The sequence below is a fragment of the Diadema antillarum genome, unplaced genomic scaffold (genome assembly GCF_040938485.1).
Source record: "Diadema antillarum isolate AM-2024a unplaced genomic scaffold, OU_Dant_1.0 seq00000484_RagTag, whole genome shotgun sequence".
In the NCBI taxonomy this organism is placed as follows: domain Eukaryota; kingdom Metazoa; phylum Echinodermata; class Echinoidea; order Diadematoida; family Diadematidae; genus Diadema; species Diadema antillarum.
In genome coordinates, this window is record NW_027271447.1 from 415720 (window position 1) to 434666 (window position 18947).

The following is an 18947-nucleotide window of genomic DNA, read 5'->3' on the forward strand; positions in this document are numbered from 1 at the left end:
CTTCTGAAATTAAAATGCACTCGAACGTTTTTAGTTTTATAGTACCTGGCAATGTTGTGCAGGAATTCTGCCACCTGGTCCAAGACATGGGGGCTGAGGAAGCTGGCCTTGGAGAGCTGCTGCGGCATCAGGGAGAGAGGGGGCATGTGGGACAGCGCCATCCTGGAGGGAAAAGGGACAGGGCACGAGGGGAAAAAACAGGCTTTATTTCAAACCTCTCACTTTTGTCATGTCAAGGCCAAGCTCTACCTGATGACTTGCCATGACCTGATGTAGATTATTGCTCATCTAGTCGAAGTGTAACCGCCTAATTCTTATAAATCAGAAACTGGACTTGAGACGCCCCGCGACATAAGTTTCATGTCCAGCTTCTGATTTATAAAAATTTGAAAACTTGTCCTGATGTTATAATTCTTTTTGTTCAAAGCTTGGCTAAATCAGTTCAATTACTCAGAAGCTCATGCCATAAGAGTGTCATTGTGAATTTTATCTCTGAAGAAATTTTAAGGGTGATGTGAATGCAGCTATGGGGTAGTTTCTCTTTGTTTCGCAAACAAATTGTAAGGTATTATATCTGGCACAATATTTGATGGCCCTCAAAAAATATAACACACTGACAAAACCAAATAAATTGAACAAAATGAAATATTTGAGGGATGCTGTTTACACAATGGTTTATGCCACTTTATGACTCTAACTTTGAATTACCAAACACATTTAGAGCATGAATGCATGTGCATAACAGCCATTTGAGCATTCTGAAATAAAAACAGCACATACTTTGTGTGGTTGAGAATGGCGCTGCGCAGATGGGGAGCCGTCGGTATGGCAGCGGTTGCCGTGGACGCCAAGACAGAGAAGTACCACATGGCTGACGCATCCTTGACACTGACCTCCGACTTCTGCACCATCCTATGGGTAGTACAAGTAAACAAAAAACAAAATTATGGATGCATAAAGCAAGATGTATTTTGACGGATAACTTTTTCTCATTCTGACAGAAACAAATGTTGCAAAGAGCACTACAAACACTTCAAAGGGCTTGCTTTGCAAGCAAAGGATTAACACAGTCTGTTCAGTTGAATAGCCACATCCTCATTGAAGTTGACTATTGGATAATTATCTCAACAACCCATTTTCCTCATTCTCACAGAAGCAAATGTTGCAAAGAGCACTACAAACACTTGAAACGGCTTGCTTTCCAAGCATAGGATTGACACAGTCTGTACAAATGAATGGCCACATCCTTCATTGGAGTGAGCTATGGATAGCAATTATTTCAACAATCAAATTTCAAAATGGTATGAGTGGCCTTGGGTGTGTTCCTTTCTAGACTTTACTGAACAGAGATCAAATCTTCTTCCATATCACTGTACCTTATCATTCTCACTACACTTCAAAACAGCTTCATCACCTTTATCTTTCTACAGCTCATGAGTCAGATCCTCAAGAGTTAAACATGACTGTAATAACCATCATGAAGTTTCTAATCTATTTGAACAAATCATCAAACATAATCCCAAACATTCAAGTGACATTGTAACATTCAAAACAACTGAGAATACAAAATATTCTACGTATACTTCTGCCAAAGGTACTAACAAAATACAAACTTCAATTTGTTTTCTTCATTTTCAGTAATAGTAAATCTATACATTTGAAAATTTAACCCATATACATGTGATTTAAACTGGATGAAAGACAAAGCAATTTGTCTACTCTTCCTACCTGTAGCCCAAAGCTCTGATGCCGTGTATCCTGACATCACAGCCCTCAAATTGGCACCTCTTGATGCTAATCTGGACGTACGGCCGAATCACCCTGGCATTCTCCAGAAGGGTAACATCTCCAGTGATGTGGCTAGAGGGCGGTAAACCGATGGGACAAGGCATGTCAACATCGTAACTAGAGTGTGGGATATTCATTGGTGGGATTTTGTTTTTCTTTCCCGTACATTTTTGGTAAATGTTTCTTAGATATATGTGAACATCTACACAGTTCAGCGACAATATTTTCCCATTTCTGTAAATGTAGTCCACTTCATCTGCACAACGAATTAACAGTCTACCCTACATGTGGCATAAATAGTTCTCACTGCAGAAATTATCATCCATTCCTTACAATGTGATACCAATGCAAAAACAATAGGATACAAACATTTTGCAACTTTCTGTGAATGTAAACTCACTCTATAATCGATAGAAAGTGCCAAAAGCTTGTACAAATAATTAAATTTCAGTGCATTAAGATCTACTCCAATCACATGAATGCTACACCCCTGTAGTTCTGAGCACATTTCAAGTATGCATCCGAGCAAATATAGAGATATGATGAATATTTTGTGAAATGAAATAAAGGACAAATCTTTACCGCTATGCTGCATCTTTCCTCCTTTGCATCAATTACGAAAGTTTGCCACACAACATATATTGCGGACAAATGTTTTTATCTAGCTAGTTTAGACCACATGACAAGTTCTATACATCTAGTCTTTGCCAGAGAAGAAACTTTCATGATCCTTTGCTTAAAAGCACCTCCCTAGAGAGAGAAAAAAAACAACAATTGGGGGAGGGGGGGGGGGCAGGGGGACAATACCTTGCTATCCTGACTTCGGTGACCTCCTGGAGGGAAACGGGGGAGTGGCCTGTAAGGACGGCCACGTGCTGGGGCATGTAGCTCTGGTCGCTACGGGCGACCTGGATGGAGAGGTGCTTCAGGCACACCCCCGGCCGCAGCTTGAAGCGGATCCAGTGGGTGTGGGCGGGGCCATCTGACTGCCAGTGAGTGCTGGGATCACCGTCCGTTAACCTGTGCATACAACATTAAAAAAAATGATAATAAAAAATCTGCAGTGAGACAACGTCATCTTTAACCCATATCGGGCCAATACACTTGCGTAAACAAACACCGCATTGCCCCAGCACCGTTTGCACACGCACGCGGACAGGCAGACAACTCTCCAAACAATCGCTCTTCATTAGCAAACAATGAAAAAAGCATAGACAAGTTAGATGTCATTTGAAAGAGGATAAATTCCCTTTAAAATGGTATATGACATGCTGCCATTCAATGCACAGTGCAGTCATAGTACTCGGCAGAATTGAAGTACAGTAATCCAAAAGTTACGAAATCAATTAGTTCGTTTGCTTTCATTCATGGATTAAAAATAGCAAATGTTGTAATTTTACACATCCAGTACCGGAAATTAAATCATCGGAGTGTCAGCTTTCTGGACATATAGATATCATGACCATTGATACAATAATTGCAGGTTTACGTTTATGTTTATGACGATGAAGCCATTGCGAGTGCACTGGAAATCGATAGTATAATGTGTGCATCCTATAGTTTGTTGAAGCGAAACTCGTCACGATAGATAAACTTTACAGCTTTTCAGTTTCGACTGAACTATACAAATATTGTACATACATTTGGATGTACATGTGGGACTATTATCACAGTCAAATCATCACCCTGCAAGTGTCCAAACCTCCTCAAAAACTGCGGCAGAAAATCCAAAATCGAGCACTCCGTACAGCTGTAGATAGCACCCACTGACGCTTCGTGGTTATTCACGTTATTCCGTGTAAACACACATTTTTTTCGATGAATTTTATGATATTGTTGGCATTCGACTTACAAAACCTCCTTGAATTATCGCAGACAGTGTAGCAAAGCATTCTGGGATACGTTGTCAAAGGTTAGAAGGTGAAAGAACTTTGGAATGACGTTGTTTATATGTCATTTCATTTGCTACGGGATATTCCGTATGTGGCCTCTGCAGCGTTCGGACGAACTACGGAATATCCCGTAGTTGGCCCGATATGGGTTAACATAATCTTAACCCTAACTAGGCCGGGCTATTTAGGTAGATGATAGAGCCGGGGGGGGGGGCCTCCCAGGCCCCCCTCCAGATCTCGGCCGTCAACCGCGCTATCGCGACGAAAATTGGCACACACATTGCCTATGATGTAATCTAAAGTACCATGAAGTTAATTTTTTCAAAAATTATCACTTACACTAAATTATGCTAATTTATGCATAATGATGCATGAAATCAGACAATTTGGTATAAATCACTAAATAAAGCTCAAAACAGGCACATTTTTTGTGTAAATATTCTTTTTAGTGTCCTTAGCAAATGTAAGAGAAAAAAATTTCCTAAGTATTTTACTATTTTTTGAATTTCTTATGTATTTCCTTGTTTTTGCGACTTTATGTTTTTCATTGTTTTTTTCAATAAAATTTGTCCGCGACATCGTTCCGAACAAAAATATGTTATTAATTGATTTTAATCAATAAAACCCCAAAATAATCATGCTTTTATGAAATTTGCCTGTAAATACAGTTAGCATTGAAATTGTACACGAATTCACGTTTTTGAGCAATTTTTGGTCGGACATGCACGTGCATATTTATGCGCAACTTCGGAAGCGCGCCCGGGCATCGCAAATTTGGTGTCAAAAGATGCGGGAGACTTGAAAGAAAAAAGTCATGAAACGTCGCGGCAATAGCTTCTTGTGATAGCGATACATAGCGTGAAACGTCGAGGGGGGGCCTCGGAGGCCCCCCCCCCCGGCCTAGTTAGGGTTAAGAGGGGAAAACCCCCTCTCCTCTCTTCTTAATGTTGACTTTAACTGGATATTGAGGGTTGTGGACTTTGAACCAGTATGCATTTTCAACTGATCATAACTTGTGAGTTTGGTATTAAAATATGTGCATGTTTGTCACACTATAACCTTTACTGTTATAGGCCGAGTCTTTTCCAAAACAACAATAACTTTATTTTAAAAGAGGTTTCTAGAAGAGATTTGATACAATATATATTCAAGTACCATCATCACTAGCAGCATACTCATCCTTAGCCTTACATATCATATGACATCAATATCTGCCTTTGTCTAAATGAGCAGCAAATTGTTTGATCACTATCAGTCTAGGGCTTACCTGGATGCATCTTTGGGGTTGGTAGACACTTGTAGACTCTTGAAACACTTGGTGGTCAGCTTCACCTCCCCTCCTCCCACTTCAAAGCTCTCCCTCAAGGCTAAAACAGACATTTTGTGGCAGAAAAACAGAAATATACATCTTTTGTTAGTCTGAAATATGCACAAGATAAACATTTCTGCGTTCAAGAAAGTTTTTGACTCTCATGATAGAGAACATGCTGTTGAATATTGGTATCATTTTCTCTAACCCTCAGATGCTGCTGGGGAGTTTCTGGTTTCCATGGCAACTGTGACAGAGACCGCATCCTTCCACTCACCTGACTGTCTCTGCCTCTCCTGGAGGTGCTGGTCCAGCACAGAGAGCCTCATGGTGGTGGTGTGAGTGAAGCCGTCTAGGGATGGGTAAGGCAGGGCGCTGCTTGGGGCTCTGTTCCGCAGCAGATACTAGCAAAGAAGAGTTTCAGAGGTCAGAGGTCAGATGTATCATCACAGTGATGTAAACAATAAGCTCCTAATCTCTTGCTTCAAGCTGATCTTAATGCCATATTTGCTCATTGATATTCCCCTCTTGTCACATGCATTACATGCCCACGTAATGCTTTAATTGATTATTAACCAACACTCAGAAATTACAAGCCATAATCGCCCACAGACATTTACACTGTACTTGTGTCACACACATGACATGTCCATGTAATGCCTTAATTGATGATTAACCAACATTCAGTTACAACAAAGTCAAGATATTTTCATATTTCTGGCATAATGTATGAGCACTTGACTTGCTTCTTTTAGAAGGCAGAGGGAATAATAACAAGTCTAAGGACTGTGTGGAATTTCATGAAATTTGCAGAATATTTTTTTCATATCATTGACTTTAAATACTGTGACATCACATATTGTTGTATTCTTCTCATCTAGCAATGACAGAACATGAATTTAACCTAAATGGATTGTCCAATTTTCGTACCAAAACTACTAATACTTCTGCATTCACTGAATCTGCACATCAACAATGTATATCTGAGGTAAATTCCCCTTGAAAGAAAATATGAGTGAAACGTTGCCTTTTCCTGCATTCCGGTCATTCCCCTGAAAGACTGACAGCAGTGATACCCTGGGCAAAATACAACAGTTGTACCTGATGGGACACAACAAAAATGGTGCCACATTTTGCACACAGATATTCACTTGACTTCACAATCAAATATCTGGAGGATACCTTTAGCAGTCTCTGACCATGCTGCCCGACGCTCTCCCTCTCTGCCGAGAAGACATCGATGAGGCCCGGCATGAGGGTGCACGCCGTCAGTATCCGTATGGCGTGGGAGAGCTCTCCCCGCAGGTTTGCACCGTTGGACGATCGCAGCGCATCCAGCATGGACTCCACATACGCCTGACCCTCGCCATCCACATCAAACTGGTCAAACGCCTGAGTGGTCAGTAAAATTCAGACAACAAAGGTCAAAATCTTACACCCTTGAAGAAATATTGACATTGGTTACATACAATGTACATACCGAACATATCATACAGCATGTCCACAAAGCTGATGGAGATATCATCAGATGGGGATATCTACTCAGTTCACAAAGATAGACATGACTGGGACATATAAAAAACTATCATAGAATGAGTTTATGAATGTACTGCAGCCAATCAGAAATCTGAAATTAGTCAAATGTGCTCTTTTTTTGTACTTATGCAAAAGAGTGCAAAAAGTGCGCAGCAGAACACATTGCACAGAGTGTTATCCTGTAGCAGATTACCAATTGCTTTGTGTGCAGCTGTGTGCTTGGGACAAACCCCCCCAAAAAAAAAATTATTTTGATTCACACGGTCACCTGCAAAGCTGATCAAAGAGCCTCAAAATTGTGTTGCAATGATGAGTTTTATCAGCTGATATCATAGTTAATGTACCCATTTTATAAAACAAATAATGCACAGGTTTAAGTTTGTGATGTTGGTGGAGATGCAACACACTGTCCTGTATTCACATTGTCATGCAATATGCACCATCATAATCACCCTTGAGTGCCTGACATCTCCACTGACATCACAAACTGAAACCTGCGGAACATTTGTATAATTCCAGCAATATAAAAACAAGAAGTAAAAGGAAACCAACTTTGAGCTTTAGATACTGACTATTGTGCACTCCTCCCGGCTGACGCCCCTGTTCATGAGGACATCGCAGAACTGGGTGAGGGAAACTGTCTCCTCATTCCGCTGGAACCGCTCCTCCAGCCACCGCAGCAGGTGGCCGTGATGCTGCTGGACAACGGTCTCTGGGATGTCATCCCTTGGAACAAGATAGAATGGAATGAGAAAGACAGACAGAATCAATGGCACAATGTTAAACATACTTTCAGCTCATTAACATCAAAATGCTACAACTGCCATTGAAGCAATTTATATATTTCTGCATAGTGGGTGCACAATCATATACTCCATGACATTGGCAATATTAAGGTATTGACTAGCAAGAGAAAAAGGCAGTAATTACAAAACAAAGATTGTAGAAATACCAGAAAACAACAATAATAATTATAAATATTAATGAAGATAATGACGATAAGTTTTCAGCACATGCATAGGTTTCATGCCTGAAGCACACTAAATGTGCATTATTATCACAATTATCATTGTAATTATGGTGGTAGTAGTAGCTGAGCAGTAGCAGTAGAAGCAGCAAGATCGGTAGCAGTAATAGAAATTATCATCAAAATAATAATCCTCATAACGAATAAAATGATAACAATCATAAAGAATGTTTGACAAAACTATCAGCTCTTACACAAATTATTCTGCAAAGTTTGATACAATATTTGGGAAGGAAGAATCAGTCAACGAGGTCAGAATGTACCTGGAAATGGAATGCACCATATACCTGTTCATAATGCTACTTAACTCTTTATGTGGGCACCACATTCGCACACCTGACTCAGTCGTCGGTGTGCCAAGTTTGCACATTCTGCTCAAACACACAAACCCGTCCAAACCGAATGATAAATCACCAAATGCCACAGTACAATGAAAGCATTTCTTGCATTCCCATTCCTGTCACACGTAACTTGCATTTTAAGCAGTGATTGGCTATCAAGCGGTGTTCCCTACAGGATTTTAGAGTAAATTCTAAGTATCTGTCACTATTTTGTGTGCAAAAGTCATACCTCTACAATAATGTAGCTGCCGGTCATTTGAAAGAAAAACAATCATTGCTTCTTTATACAATTTACATTAAAGCAAAGCTTGGCATTTTCTCTACAGCTTTGCTCATTAAATGTCCAGGGTAACAAAAATTCATTAAAGTTACATAGATTTGAAAAATAGAATATTTTCCCAAAGCACGCCTACGTTGCTGTCTCAGAATAATGTCGCACACAGGGGCTTTACACCATGGCACATAAAAAGTTAAAGTAGTGATGCACATAGAGAATTGTCTTTTCTCACACAATTCTATTTCAACAATCTGAGGGTACAAAGTGTAGGTGTTCTGTGAGTCTCATGATATCAATATCAACGTGTGTCTCATGATGTTAACAAAGATTTTATCACCATGACACAGCAAATTTTATCAGGCTTGGTTGGAGACTACACATATAAAAGTTTGCAACTTAGGGCCTCTGTCTACACGTTTCTGACAAGACTACACATATGGGAAGCGTGCCTGTGGTAAAGCTGTGTGAAACTATCTGAACTGATGAAGATAACATGTGGCAGATACATAAACCAAGTTTTGTTATTTGTTCACAGGCACAAAAACACATACTGAACAATCACTATCATCTCAGTCCAGGCGATCACATACATTTGGTTTCCAGCCCGCTTGTAGATAACTCATCAAGCGCACTTTATCAACAGCAAAAAAAAAAAAGAAATATATATATATATATATATATATATATATATATATACCGCTTGTGTTGCCAATAGTGATACGCGATCTTTCACCATGGAGACGGTACTGTGAGCTGCGTGCATCATTTCGAATCAAACAGGTTAGTGAGAAGAGTCGTCTTGCCGGGATCGGTCATGTTTGCAAAAGCATGCCCGATTCTGAAACGATTCTTTTCTACCCTTTTCACCCTCCGCTCCCCGGCAACTGATGAAGAGAGCGGTGTTTTTGGGACTAACCTGCTTTTCAATTTCAGTTGGTTTTTTTTGGCTAACTCCTGTCGGGGTGTCGCCATTTATTTTGGCCAATGTTTTGGTATTTCATGTATATAATAATAATAATAATAATAATAATAATAATAATAATAATAATAATAATAATAATAATAATAATAATAATAATAAGAAGAAGAAGAAGAAGAAGAAGAAGAAGAAGAAGAAGAAGAAGAAGAAGAAGAAGAAGAAGAAGTAGAAGAAGAAGAAGAAGAAGAAGAAGAAGAAGAAGAAGACGAATAACAATAACAATGATAATAATAAATAAATAAAATAAATAAATTGAAGAAAAAAACAAGAACACATCTTTCAGTCATAAAAAGCACATTGCTCACTAAAATCAGCATGAAGGCCATCACATCCTGCTATGTGTAACCAGGTCATACTCCCACAGAGTTTACACTCACATATCTTTAACTATGTTTGTGTATTTCTGCTGGCACATGAGAGAGCATTTTCTGAAAAGCATACCTCAAGCACATTTTACTGACAGGAACGTGAGAAATGCCAAGTCCAAAATGACAGCGCAAAATATTTCAATGTTAAAGATACACAAAGATTCAAATTCAGTGCTTGCACTGAATATTTTCACAAGCAATGTTTGATAATTGAAACTATAAATACTCTTTACATCAAAAAGAACTGAGCAGTGGGTTGGAAAGGAAACCATGAATCATCCTGGCATCAGAGACACTTTATGCCTGCTATTAATCACGCAGAACTACACTAAACTGAAGTACTGCATTCTTGCCAAACAACATCAATGCCTGTTTAAAGATATGCACAGATACGCTCACACATGCACACACGCTCACAAACATAAAATAAGCAATGCATATCTATTGTGTACCTTATTTTGGAGGCTGCTTCTCGGAGGGTCACATGATCAAATAGTTGGTTTAGATCCAGGTCACTAAGGTTGTCCAATTCTGCTAAAGACAGAAATTTCGTTTCAAAATAAAGACACAAAAAAAGAAATAAATAAACCACTCAACTTAATACAAAATGCATCATACAAGTACCCTTGCATATCAACGACTCTAAAAAATCTGAGAAAAGTAAATCTGCAACTTAAAGCAGTATTCTAAACAAAGCATTCAGTTTCCCCCACTTCTCATACATTATTTGTTGTTTACAGTCATTCACAGCTTTGAACAATTTTACAACAGACTGATCCTTTCCTCTTTTCAAATGAGAGTACTTACTGCATAAATGACTAAGCAAGGAACAAACATTCTTAAATAAAGATTTCATGCAACTTGAAATGTATTCAAATATCTCGGCCACAAGAACAAGAGTACCAGTAACTGACTAAAAAAATCAATTTTCTTTTACATTGAAATATTTTAAATTTTTGCAACTAATTAGGTGCCTTTTTTATTTTTGTTTCTGTTTTGTTTGTTGTAGTTGTTGGGTTGTTGTGTTGTGTTTTGTTTTGATTTGTTTTTTGCTTAGACGATTACACTGATACAGTGAAAGAGCATAACAGCTTTACTTCTTGTTTTTCCTATCTTTCACTAGATGAGAGGGCAGGTAGAATATTACACTGGATCAGTACATGTAAATTAATGGGGATACTCAAGATCACAATCTACAATAAACTACAGTACCATACATGTATATTTATGTCAAGTCATCATCATGTGAAAGCAGGAGGAACTTTGAAAAGCTCTCACTCATTTATTCTATGTCTGATTTTATTTGCTTCCCTTCTCATTTATCTGTGTTTGATCGCACTCCAATGGCCAGATTCAATTTGACCATGGAGTGCCATTTCAGTGTGATATCAATCATGTAAAAAATTCATTTCTAGGATCCTGTCGACATTCATTACTGAAGGCTGTACGAAAATGTACGCATCCAGACAAATGCATTTCAAAATACAGGATTGTGCTTGGTTCAGATTATGTCCATATAATCATATAACCATTTTGCAGATCCAATATCATTACTGGGATCATCAATGACTGTAACAGAATGTTCGCTAATTTCTCTGTTCAGAGTATACTAATGACTGTTATATAATGAGTTCACACTATACTGTAAAACGAGGAATGTTCGCGTGCATTTTAATTTCACGAATTTCGCGAGCGCCAAGATTCGAGAAATTAAAATGCACGCGAAAATTCTTGTCTACACTATATGCATTGAGTGCCAGTGGCATTTCGCGAAAATTTCATGCCGCAAAAAAAGCTGTCGGCTCAAATTCGCGAAAAATTCATGCCGCGAATATATCATGTTTTACAGTAACTAATTTCAGTAAACCCATTATGGCTAGGAGTTCAACAAGCACATTGAGAATGGTATGTTCAGTACATCTCTTTCTTTGTACATCAAGACTCACCAGGAGGGTGTGCCACTAGCACTGGTTTGTTCTCATCGACCTGCTGATGCAGAAAAAACAAAGAGAACAAACAAACAAACATGTTACATTTGAAATGAAATCATAACTTTCAAGGTGCTATGAAGTATTAAATCTGCAAGTTTGAGGCGACCTTTCTGCCTTATTATTGGGAATTGTACAAAGTTTTATAATGTAGAACTCAACGGAAATTATTAAGTATGATCATCTATGAAAAGATTTATCTCACAATTTCCTTAACAGCTCTATTAAAAAGGCATAATAAACATTATCATATTGCAGGTTCTTATTTAAAGGATAATACTTGTAACAGTTTAGCATGTTCCCCATACGTCACACTCTGTAGTATGCACCAGACATCTTTTTTTCAGTATTGAGTGTGATCACCGAGTGTCAAGTTTGAAAAATGACAACAAATTTAGCCTTATTATGGTTGCACAGCACTTGTGCCGATTACAGCATTAATCTAAACATAATGAACATGTATGCAGCTTGCTGATTTCAAGAGCTCTCTTTGCTGACACAATATGTTAAGTTGTCCCTCATACACCAATAACAGATTATTGTGTTTAAGGCCCCTATCAACATTGCATCCAGTTCAAAAAACAGAAATTGAGTTAACTATGACCCTGCACGCTAGAGTCAGAGTCTCTGGTATTGTATACATATATGAATCTGGGTTTTTTTTTAATGGCCGAGTGCTGAAAATAAGTCCTAAACGCTTCAAAAAAGTACAAATCTGTGTGTGACTATGTAGATTTCCCTTACTCACTCACTCTCTCTCTCTCTCTTCATACACACTCACATGTAGAGAGTAATGCAAGAATAAACCATTTACTGTAATAGTAAATGGTTTATCAGCATTATGATAACATTTGTCTGGAGACCTCTTGATAGCGACAGTACTTCTGCATATATGCTGGAATGTTTTCTTTTTTTCCCTTGCATTTACTGTATCATCACTAATCTCACTAATGACCATTACTTAAATTGAGCTACCATAATATCAACCAGTCGCTCAGAAGTAATCTGAAAGTGAAAGCTGTTGCTAGATACATCATTAAGCAACATTTCCCTTTCGTTCTTTTTTCTCTAAGTATCAACTTTTAAACTGGATGCCATTGCCTAAAAAGGACATTAGCATTTGCAAAAATACATTTTCATTCCACACTCTGGAGGCATCGACTTCCGCTGGCATGTTTCCCCATATACGATAAACCAGAATCCCTTTTACGGGTACATGAAGTGTTTCATCACTAGTCTTAAGGTGCTGGCTAAACTCCAAAAACTACAATTTTTTACAGTTCATTAACACAGCATTATTTCTGTATATTTGATGACCTCTAACATTATATACACATGTGCATAGTGCAGTTTCATGTCACATTGATGTTGACTCTACTTGTATAGCAAGAAATAAAATGCAACAAACAGAATCACTGTAAAATCTTTCATCAACATCCACGACATACAATTTGTATGAAGAGAAATGGAGTTATGATATTTCTCAAGTTTTAAAGGTGCATGGTCCTGATGTTTTAGTCAAATGAGTAAACAGGCGCACGGCACAAGTTTCCTATAGAGACCTACGCTACCGACTCCTCTTTAGCGCTTACGCTGTGGCCCACTTCCCCGAGTCCGAAGAAGTTCGATTCACTGTAGTCAATGGTCCGATCATAGTTCGGCTCATGATTCGGCTGAGGGGGATGGCAGCTTCAGCAAACTTCTTTTGTGATGTCATAATAAGAAGCACATATGCACGCATCCTGGCATTACTACAGACTGCGCGATGCGCAGAGAAGACAACGAAGGCAACGTTACTTAGCAACACCTACGCACTTTACTCTTGATGACAGCTCAACTTCGGTAATCTTCGTATCAATGCTAACGGTGATCGGCAGTATCATCAACAGCACCCTCTACACTACCGGGACTATGCACCTTTAACAGAATAGGGACAGTGGTGGTTGTAACTGCACACATATTGAAACCATCACCTGAGAAATCTCTTAGTGGAGCTCAGAGGTATGTACAAACAAAAAACAAACCCACTTATAGGAAATTGCTGTATTACTCCCACAGTTCAAAAACATAGTAGGAGCCAGCTAACCCTCAACTGCGACCAGCCTGGTAGCGTTCAGGCAGCGGACGTTAGCATTTCATATATCATCCATGGTGGTATTTGGACATGAAATTATACTTTAAAAGTTGACTCATTTTTTATTCGAATGTAGGTTAATTGTTGATAACTTGTGATGGGTGAAATTTGGTTCCTCCAATAGCCCTTTACTGTCAAAATTTATGAATTTTCTTGATTTGGCCAAGTATAGATTACAATGTAAACTGCCATGATATCTCTACACTTTCACTGTGTGAAATTGAAGATTTGGAACCTATGCGCATGGGCTAACCAATCACCGCCTGTACATAGGCATCAAAGACATAACCCCCGACCACTCTCTCTGTTGTGAATTACGGAAAGAAAATGAAGGAAGAAAAACGTCTTTTCAAAACCATGAGAACAGTTTGGATATATTGGATTAATGTCAGGTATATGTAAAACATAATGCCAGCCACTGGAGTTTTGCTGGAAAAATAGCACTTTTAGTAAGTGCCTGAATTTGTTTTCTCCCAGCATATGCAAATACTATGCTGTTCACTAAGGGCGCTCCCACAGTGGAGACAGTGGAGCACCCAAGGGTAGCTAACCTTGACAACTCATCACAACAATTAGCTGGCCATTTTCAGCTGAACACATTTACATGCCACATGTACCAATGGTGCAAGTTTATGCCCTAAGGGGTGCAAGATAGTCATGTAGTACTGAGCAAGATGTGATTGGTAGTAATAGGTACTACAAGGTAAAATCTATTTGATTTCTTACCATGCTTACTTTACTAACTTAGATGTTTACAAACAGCATAACATGAAAATTTTAATTACAGTGAATACAGGTAGGCCTATACTGTATATCTAGTCTAGATCTAGGCCTAGATCTATTATAAACCCGTAGATGTAGTAGTCTATCTGTAATGATATATGTTCGAACTGTTTGTGAATTTGCTGTGTAAATTTAGTTCTATTCTAAAACTAAAGTCTAGGCCTATCTAGGATTCTATTTACTGTAAATTTAGGCGCTAATGTACTTTCGCACCTCCTCGTCAATTGATCTCCAAACATGCACAAACTCACTCTAAAAATCCAACAGCCACGAATATTTGTATCTGACTTTTTTGACACTTTTACACTTGTTGGAATATGTCGATCGCAGCTAGTTCGCTCTGCGATAACTGCGTTGCACAGGAGCAGACGGCGCAGCATGGTATTCACAACACCTTCACGGCACAGCAGCGAGCACAGCGATTGATCTGAATGTAGCAATGTCAGAGTGATCACAGCAAGTTCTTTGATGGTATCTTTAAAAAGATACGTGTAAACCTGTTGTTTTTTTCCCCGCCTTTTCCTCAGCGTGTACCGCGTCTTGCAGTAGTGACTGATTGAGGTTTGGAGTTGTTGTTCGTGTTGTGTGTGTGTGGGTGTGTGTGTGTGTGTCGGATGTTAAAGCAAGTGTATAGATAGCAAGAGGGGAGAGGTCGACAGGTGCAGGGGAGGGGAAGAGAGGAGATGGGGACTGGGAAAAAAAAAACAAAAAAACATTACTGGGTTAGGAAGGGCAGCTGCGGAGAGCTGTGGGGAGAGTGGATTTCATTGGGCAATTTACAAGATGATGGCATTCCGTTTCACTGTACAAATGTGTTGGGGGGGTTCTCTCTGGGTGCGTTCGAGCGCTCTCCTAAAGTGAACTGTACCGTACCGTACCGCGCTACAGGAGCGTTCGAACGCTCCTAAAGTGTACCGTACCGTACTGTACCGAGCCAAAAGTGGATCACTTCCCGATGTGCTCCAAAAGCGTACCAAAGCGTACCAAAAGTTCGTTGTAAACCATGCGCGTATCATGCGCATACGTCACAATGCAAAACATCATTCTCTTTGTTCGGGACAGCTGTAAGTAGGTCAAGCGCAAGGTGAATGACCTTCTTGCTACAAACAAGCGTGAACTTTTCTAAAAATAACTCGAGAGGTACGCTTTCTCAACAGAGCATTCGAACGCTCCCAAACTGGCACAGTACGGTACGGTACGCTTTAGTTCAGTTCGCTTTGGTTCGCTTTAGAGCGCTCGAACGCACCCTCTCTCTCTCTCTTTCTTTTCAATGATCAATTTCGATGACTGGAATGCAAACAAAAGACTGGAAACAAAGAACAAATGACGCGTTAGATGGTCAAGGCAGAAAGTAAGACTGAGGAAATTGAGAAAGTTAGGCTAGAGGAAAGCCACAAAGAAATGATTGATAGGAAGGAAAGGGAAAGTTAGGAATGCCTGAAAATGAAAGAAGAGAAGATAGGACAAAAAAGAGAAAGATAGAAGGGGCAGCACATGCGCGCACTCTTGCATTGTATTGGAGCAAAAGTGCTATTGCGAGACTTGGCTGAGGAAAAGAGAAAAACTAATTTTAGCTTTTCAAAGTCACCATAGAAAAAGCTGCTGTGATCACTGCATTCAGAACAAACGATTGCCCCTTAAGGCTTACTGCATGTGCTGAACATATTCATACTGTGTCGATCACTTGAGTATATACAGAGCATTTCAAGTGATTGAGATTTTCCGACACTTGTAAAAGTGTTAAAACTCAACTTCTACAATCTATTCAACTTTGGAGACTCAAATGCAATATGTTACCCTTGATTTGACCATTTCCATGAATAGACCACTCTTACGAATATAAATTCCCTGACATTCATGAATAAAAAATGGCACAAATCGAGTGCGAAATTCAAACTATGCATCTACCTCCACACGTGTTCCGAAGAGCACAACAGTGGGCCACGTCACCGGACCCCTGAAATCATTGTCGCGACCCTCCCAGGTCAGCTCGCATAAGCAGTTCAATGGGTAAGTAAGGGGTAAGTAAAGTTGCATCTAAGCAACACATATAGACTTATTTCATTCCAAGTTTCAAGGTTACTAGTCCGCTTATCTGCAATGAATCTGTATGGTGTGTACACCTACAGCCACGGTGGCAGCAGTTTCTGAGACAACTTGTGCATTTACGTGCTATTTATATTTTGCATGCCACTGTGCCAGAATTTGTGATATCGCCAAGGTTCGACCGCAACGTGTATGCATTGAATCTCTCGCACAGCGTGGAGTATATCGAGTATCAAGATCTCATAGCGCGATGTATACAGTTTCGTCTACGCCTGGCACGTGCACTAATCCATTCATAGGCGGCGCACGGTGGTACATCGCGAATTCGAAGCATGGACATATGGGGTCGAACAATGAGCGCAGGCGTTCGAATCATGCTCGTTATTTTGCTTCCGCAATTTAGGCGGTCGAAAAATGGGTAACTTGCTTTACTGACAAACTGGGGTGAGTTTGTGCATGTTTCAAAATCATTCTGACGAGGTGTGGAAGTACACCCCACTCTTGACCGAAAGATCGGTCTGTATCTGGTCGTCGGGGATATGTTCCACAGAGACTGCGTCTGGCTTCACGGATCCCCTCCTATACAGACCGAAGGCTCTGATGCTCGCTCCTATAGGGCTGTTCTGCCAGCAGTCGCGCACAGACCAAACGTTATTGATAAACCCAATTTCATACCGCTTTTTAACATTCAAACAAGTTTGACATGACATGACACATTATGCAGTAATATTTGGGGTAATTTTCTCACATTGTGCAATCGAAATACTCACAGTAACTAGGTTGGATCGCAAAAATTTGTTTCCATATCGCAACATCACCATTCGCTAGCAGTAAGTCTCCATTTTAAATCCGTTAGCCAATCACGTGCGAGGTACGTGTTTTAATAAAAAACACTAGGAAAATCTACCTCGCATGTAATTGGCTAACGGATTCATATGCTGACGAGCTGTTACAACCGTACCGACGCGACGGGCTGGAAGTTGCATCTTTTTTCATGAAAATTCTACCAAAATATTGAATTATTCATTAATCTGGTGAGTGCAATGCATTCTTGAAATGTTGATTTTGCTATACAAGTTTAAATTTGCCAATCTAGGGCTGTGAATTAGACGCAATCAAGAAGGGTGAGATACCTAACCCAATTCTCCATAGAGACAGTGGTAGTAGAGCTTCCACACAGCAATGTATAGACTCAGAGTATACTTGGGTGACCCGCACCTCGTCATAGTTAATGATTGCCCATATTTGAATCACATTTCGCTACTGAAATTCTTTGAAATCCAACTCACATACAGGAAAAATTCTGAAAATTCCAATGGAATCACAAGTTCACTGATTGATATTGAAAATTTGCATCTATCATCGTCGAATGCGAACGATGCGAAAAAGTTGCGCGCTGAGGAAGGGGCCCGCAACTCGTCACCCACTCTCCCATAGACTTAGCATGTAAAAGACGTGTGCGGGTGACAGTGATGTTCCCACAGACATACACGTAAAAGATGCGTGCGGGTGACTTATAACACGTATTCCTATACTGGCTAGAGCCCTATGAAAATTTCAGATTTTCGCGAAAAACTGTTCGGTTTTCACCACAATTTGCTTGGTTGTGGTAGCCCTGCCAAGTTTCAAGCGTACTGAACACAGTCCCGGGCATACATTTTTGTTTAGTGCGCTCAAAACAATTTTAAGTGGGGTGACGGTATTCGGGCCCCTGACGAGGTGCAGGCACCTCACTATACCAGCTTCCGTCTGTCTACGGAGGAGAGCGACAACGTCAATAAAATAAAAGACTCCTCCTGACAGACGGATCTTTCTGTCTAACCCCAGTCTAACGTTAGCGCCGTAATTTACCTCAAGTCTGACGGCTGTAGCTGTTAGTGTTACACATAAAAAGGTCTAGATTTTCTAGAAGACCAATTAGAATACATTTTTTGTCCACTAGTAATGCAGTGTTGTGATTACATAGGCTTCATCTTTCATAGTACAGACACAAGGGTATCCAAAAATCTATAAAATTGGGGAATAAATTACCAGACAGTGTGGAACATTGTTTCACTTTCACACTGAGGAACGACGAGCGACTACCCTTAACACTCACGCTCACTGACTAACGTTACACTGGCCACCCACCCACGGCCCACTTGCACTGCACATGCATCATGCACTGCACTGCACTGTACGAGTAGAGTAGAATATAAGGTAGCCTACCTCGCCAGCTGTCTTATGTAGACCTCTAATGGTAATGCATACAAAGCAATGAATATTTTCTGTAGTCATGGTGCAAATTCCCGAGATAACTTACTGTCTCGAAGTCACTGTTTTCTTCATCGCTTTCGCTTCCACTTGCGCTACTACTGGCACTGCTTCCCATGATATTACAACTGATAATATCACTAATCAGTTTATACTTCTTTTTGTAAACAAGGGATTCTGCTAATGTCTTTCCCTATCTGTTCAGCTACAAGGGCGCAGACATTTT

General features: G+C 39.8%; 1 protein-coding gene across 1 annotated transcript in view; it reads right to left on the reverse strand.

Annotated features, from left to right (window-relative positions):
- LOC139733615 (zinc finger ZZ-type and EF-hand domain-containing protein 1-like) overlaps positions 1-18947 on the reverse strand; it is an 82675-nt gene extending 63728 nt beyond the window's left edge. The window contains exons 1-11 of the mRNA XM_071644425.1: positions 18771-18947; positions 11464-11506; positions 9970-10048; positions 7098-7251; positions 6172-6381; positions 5267-5393; positions 4948-5047; positions 2596-2808; positions 1729-1860; positions 781-912; positions 46-162 (exon numbers count right to left, since the gene is read on the reverse strand). Of these exons, the coding sequence (XP_071500526.1) occupies positions 46-162; positions 781-912; positions 1729-1860; positions 2596-2808; positions 4948-5047; positions 5267-5393; positions 6172-6381; positions 7098-7251; positions 9970-10048; positions 11464-11506; positions 18771-18839 (1376 nt within the window). The 5' untranslated portion in view covers positions 18840-18947. The remainder of the gene's footprint in view (positions 1-45; positions 163-780; positions 913-1728; positions 1861-2595; positions 2809-4947; positions 5048-5266; positions 5394-6171; positions 6382-7097; positions 7252-9969; positions 10049-11463; positions 11507-18770) is intronic.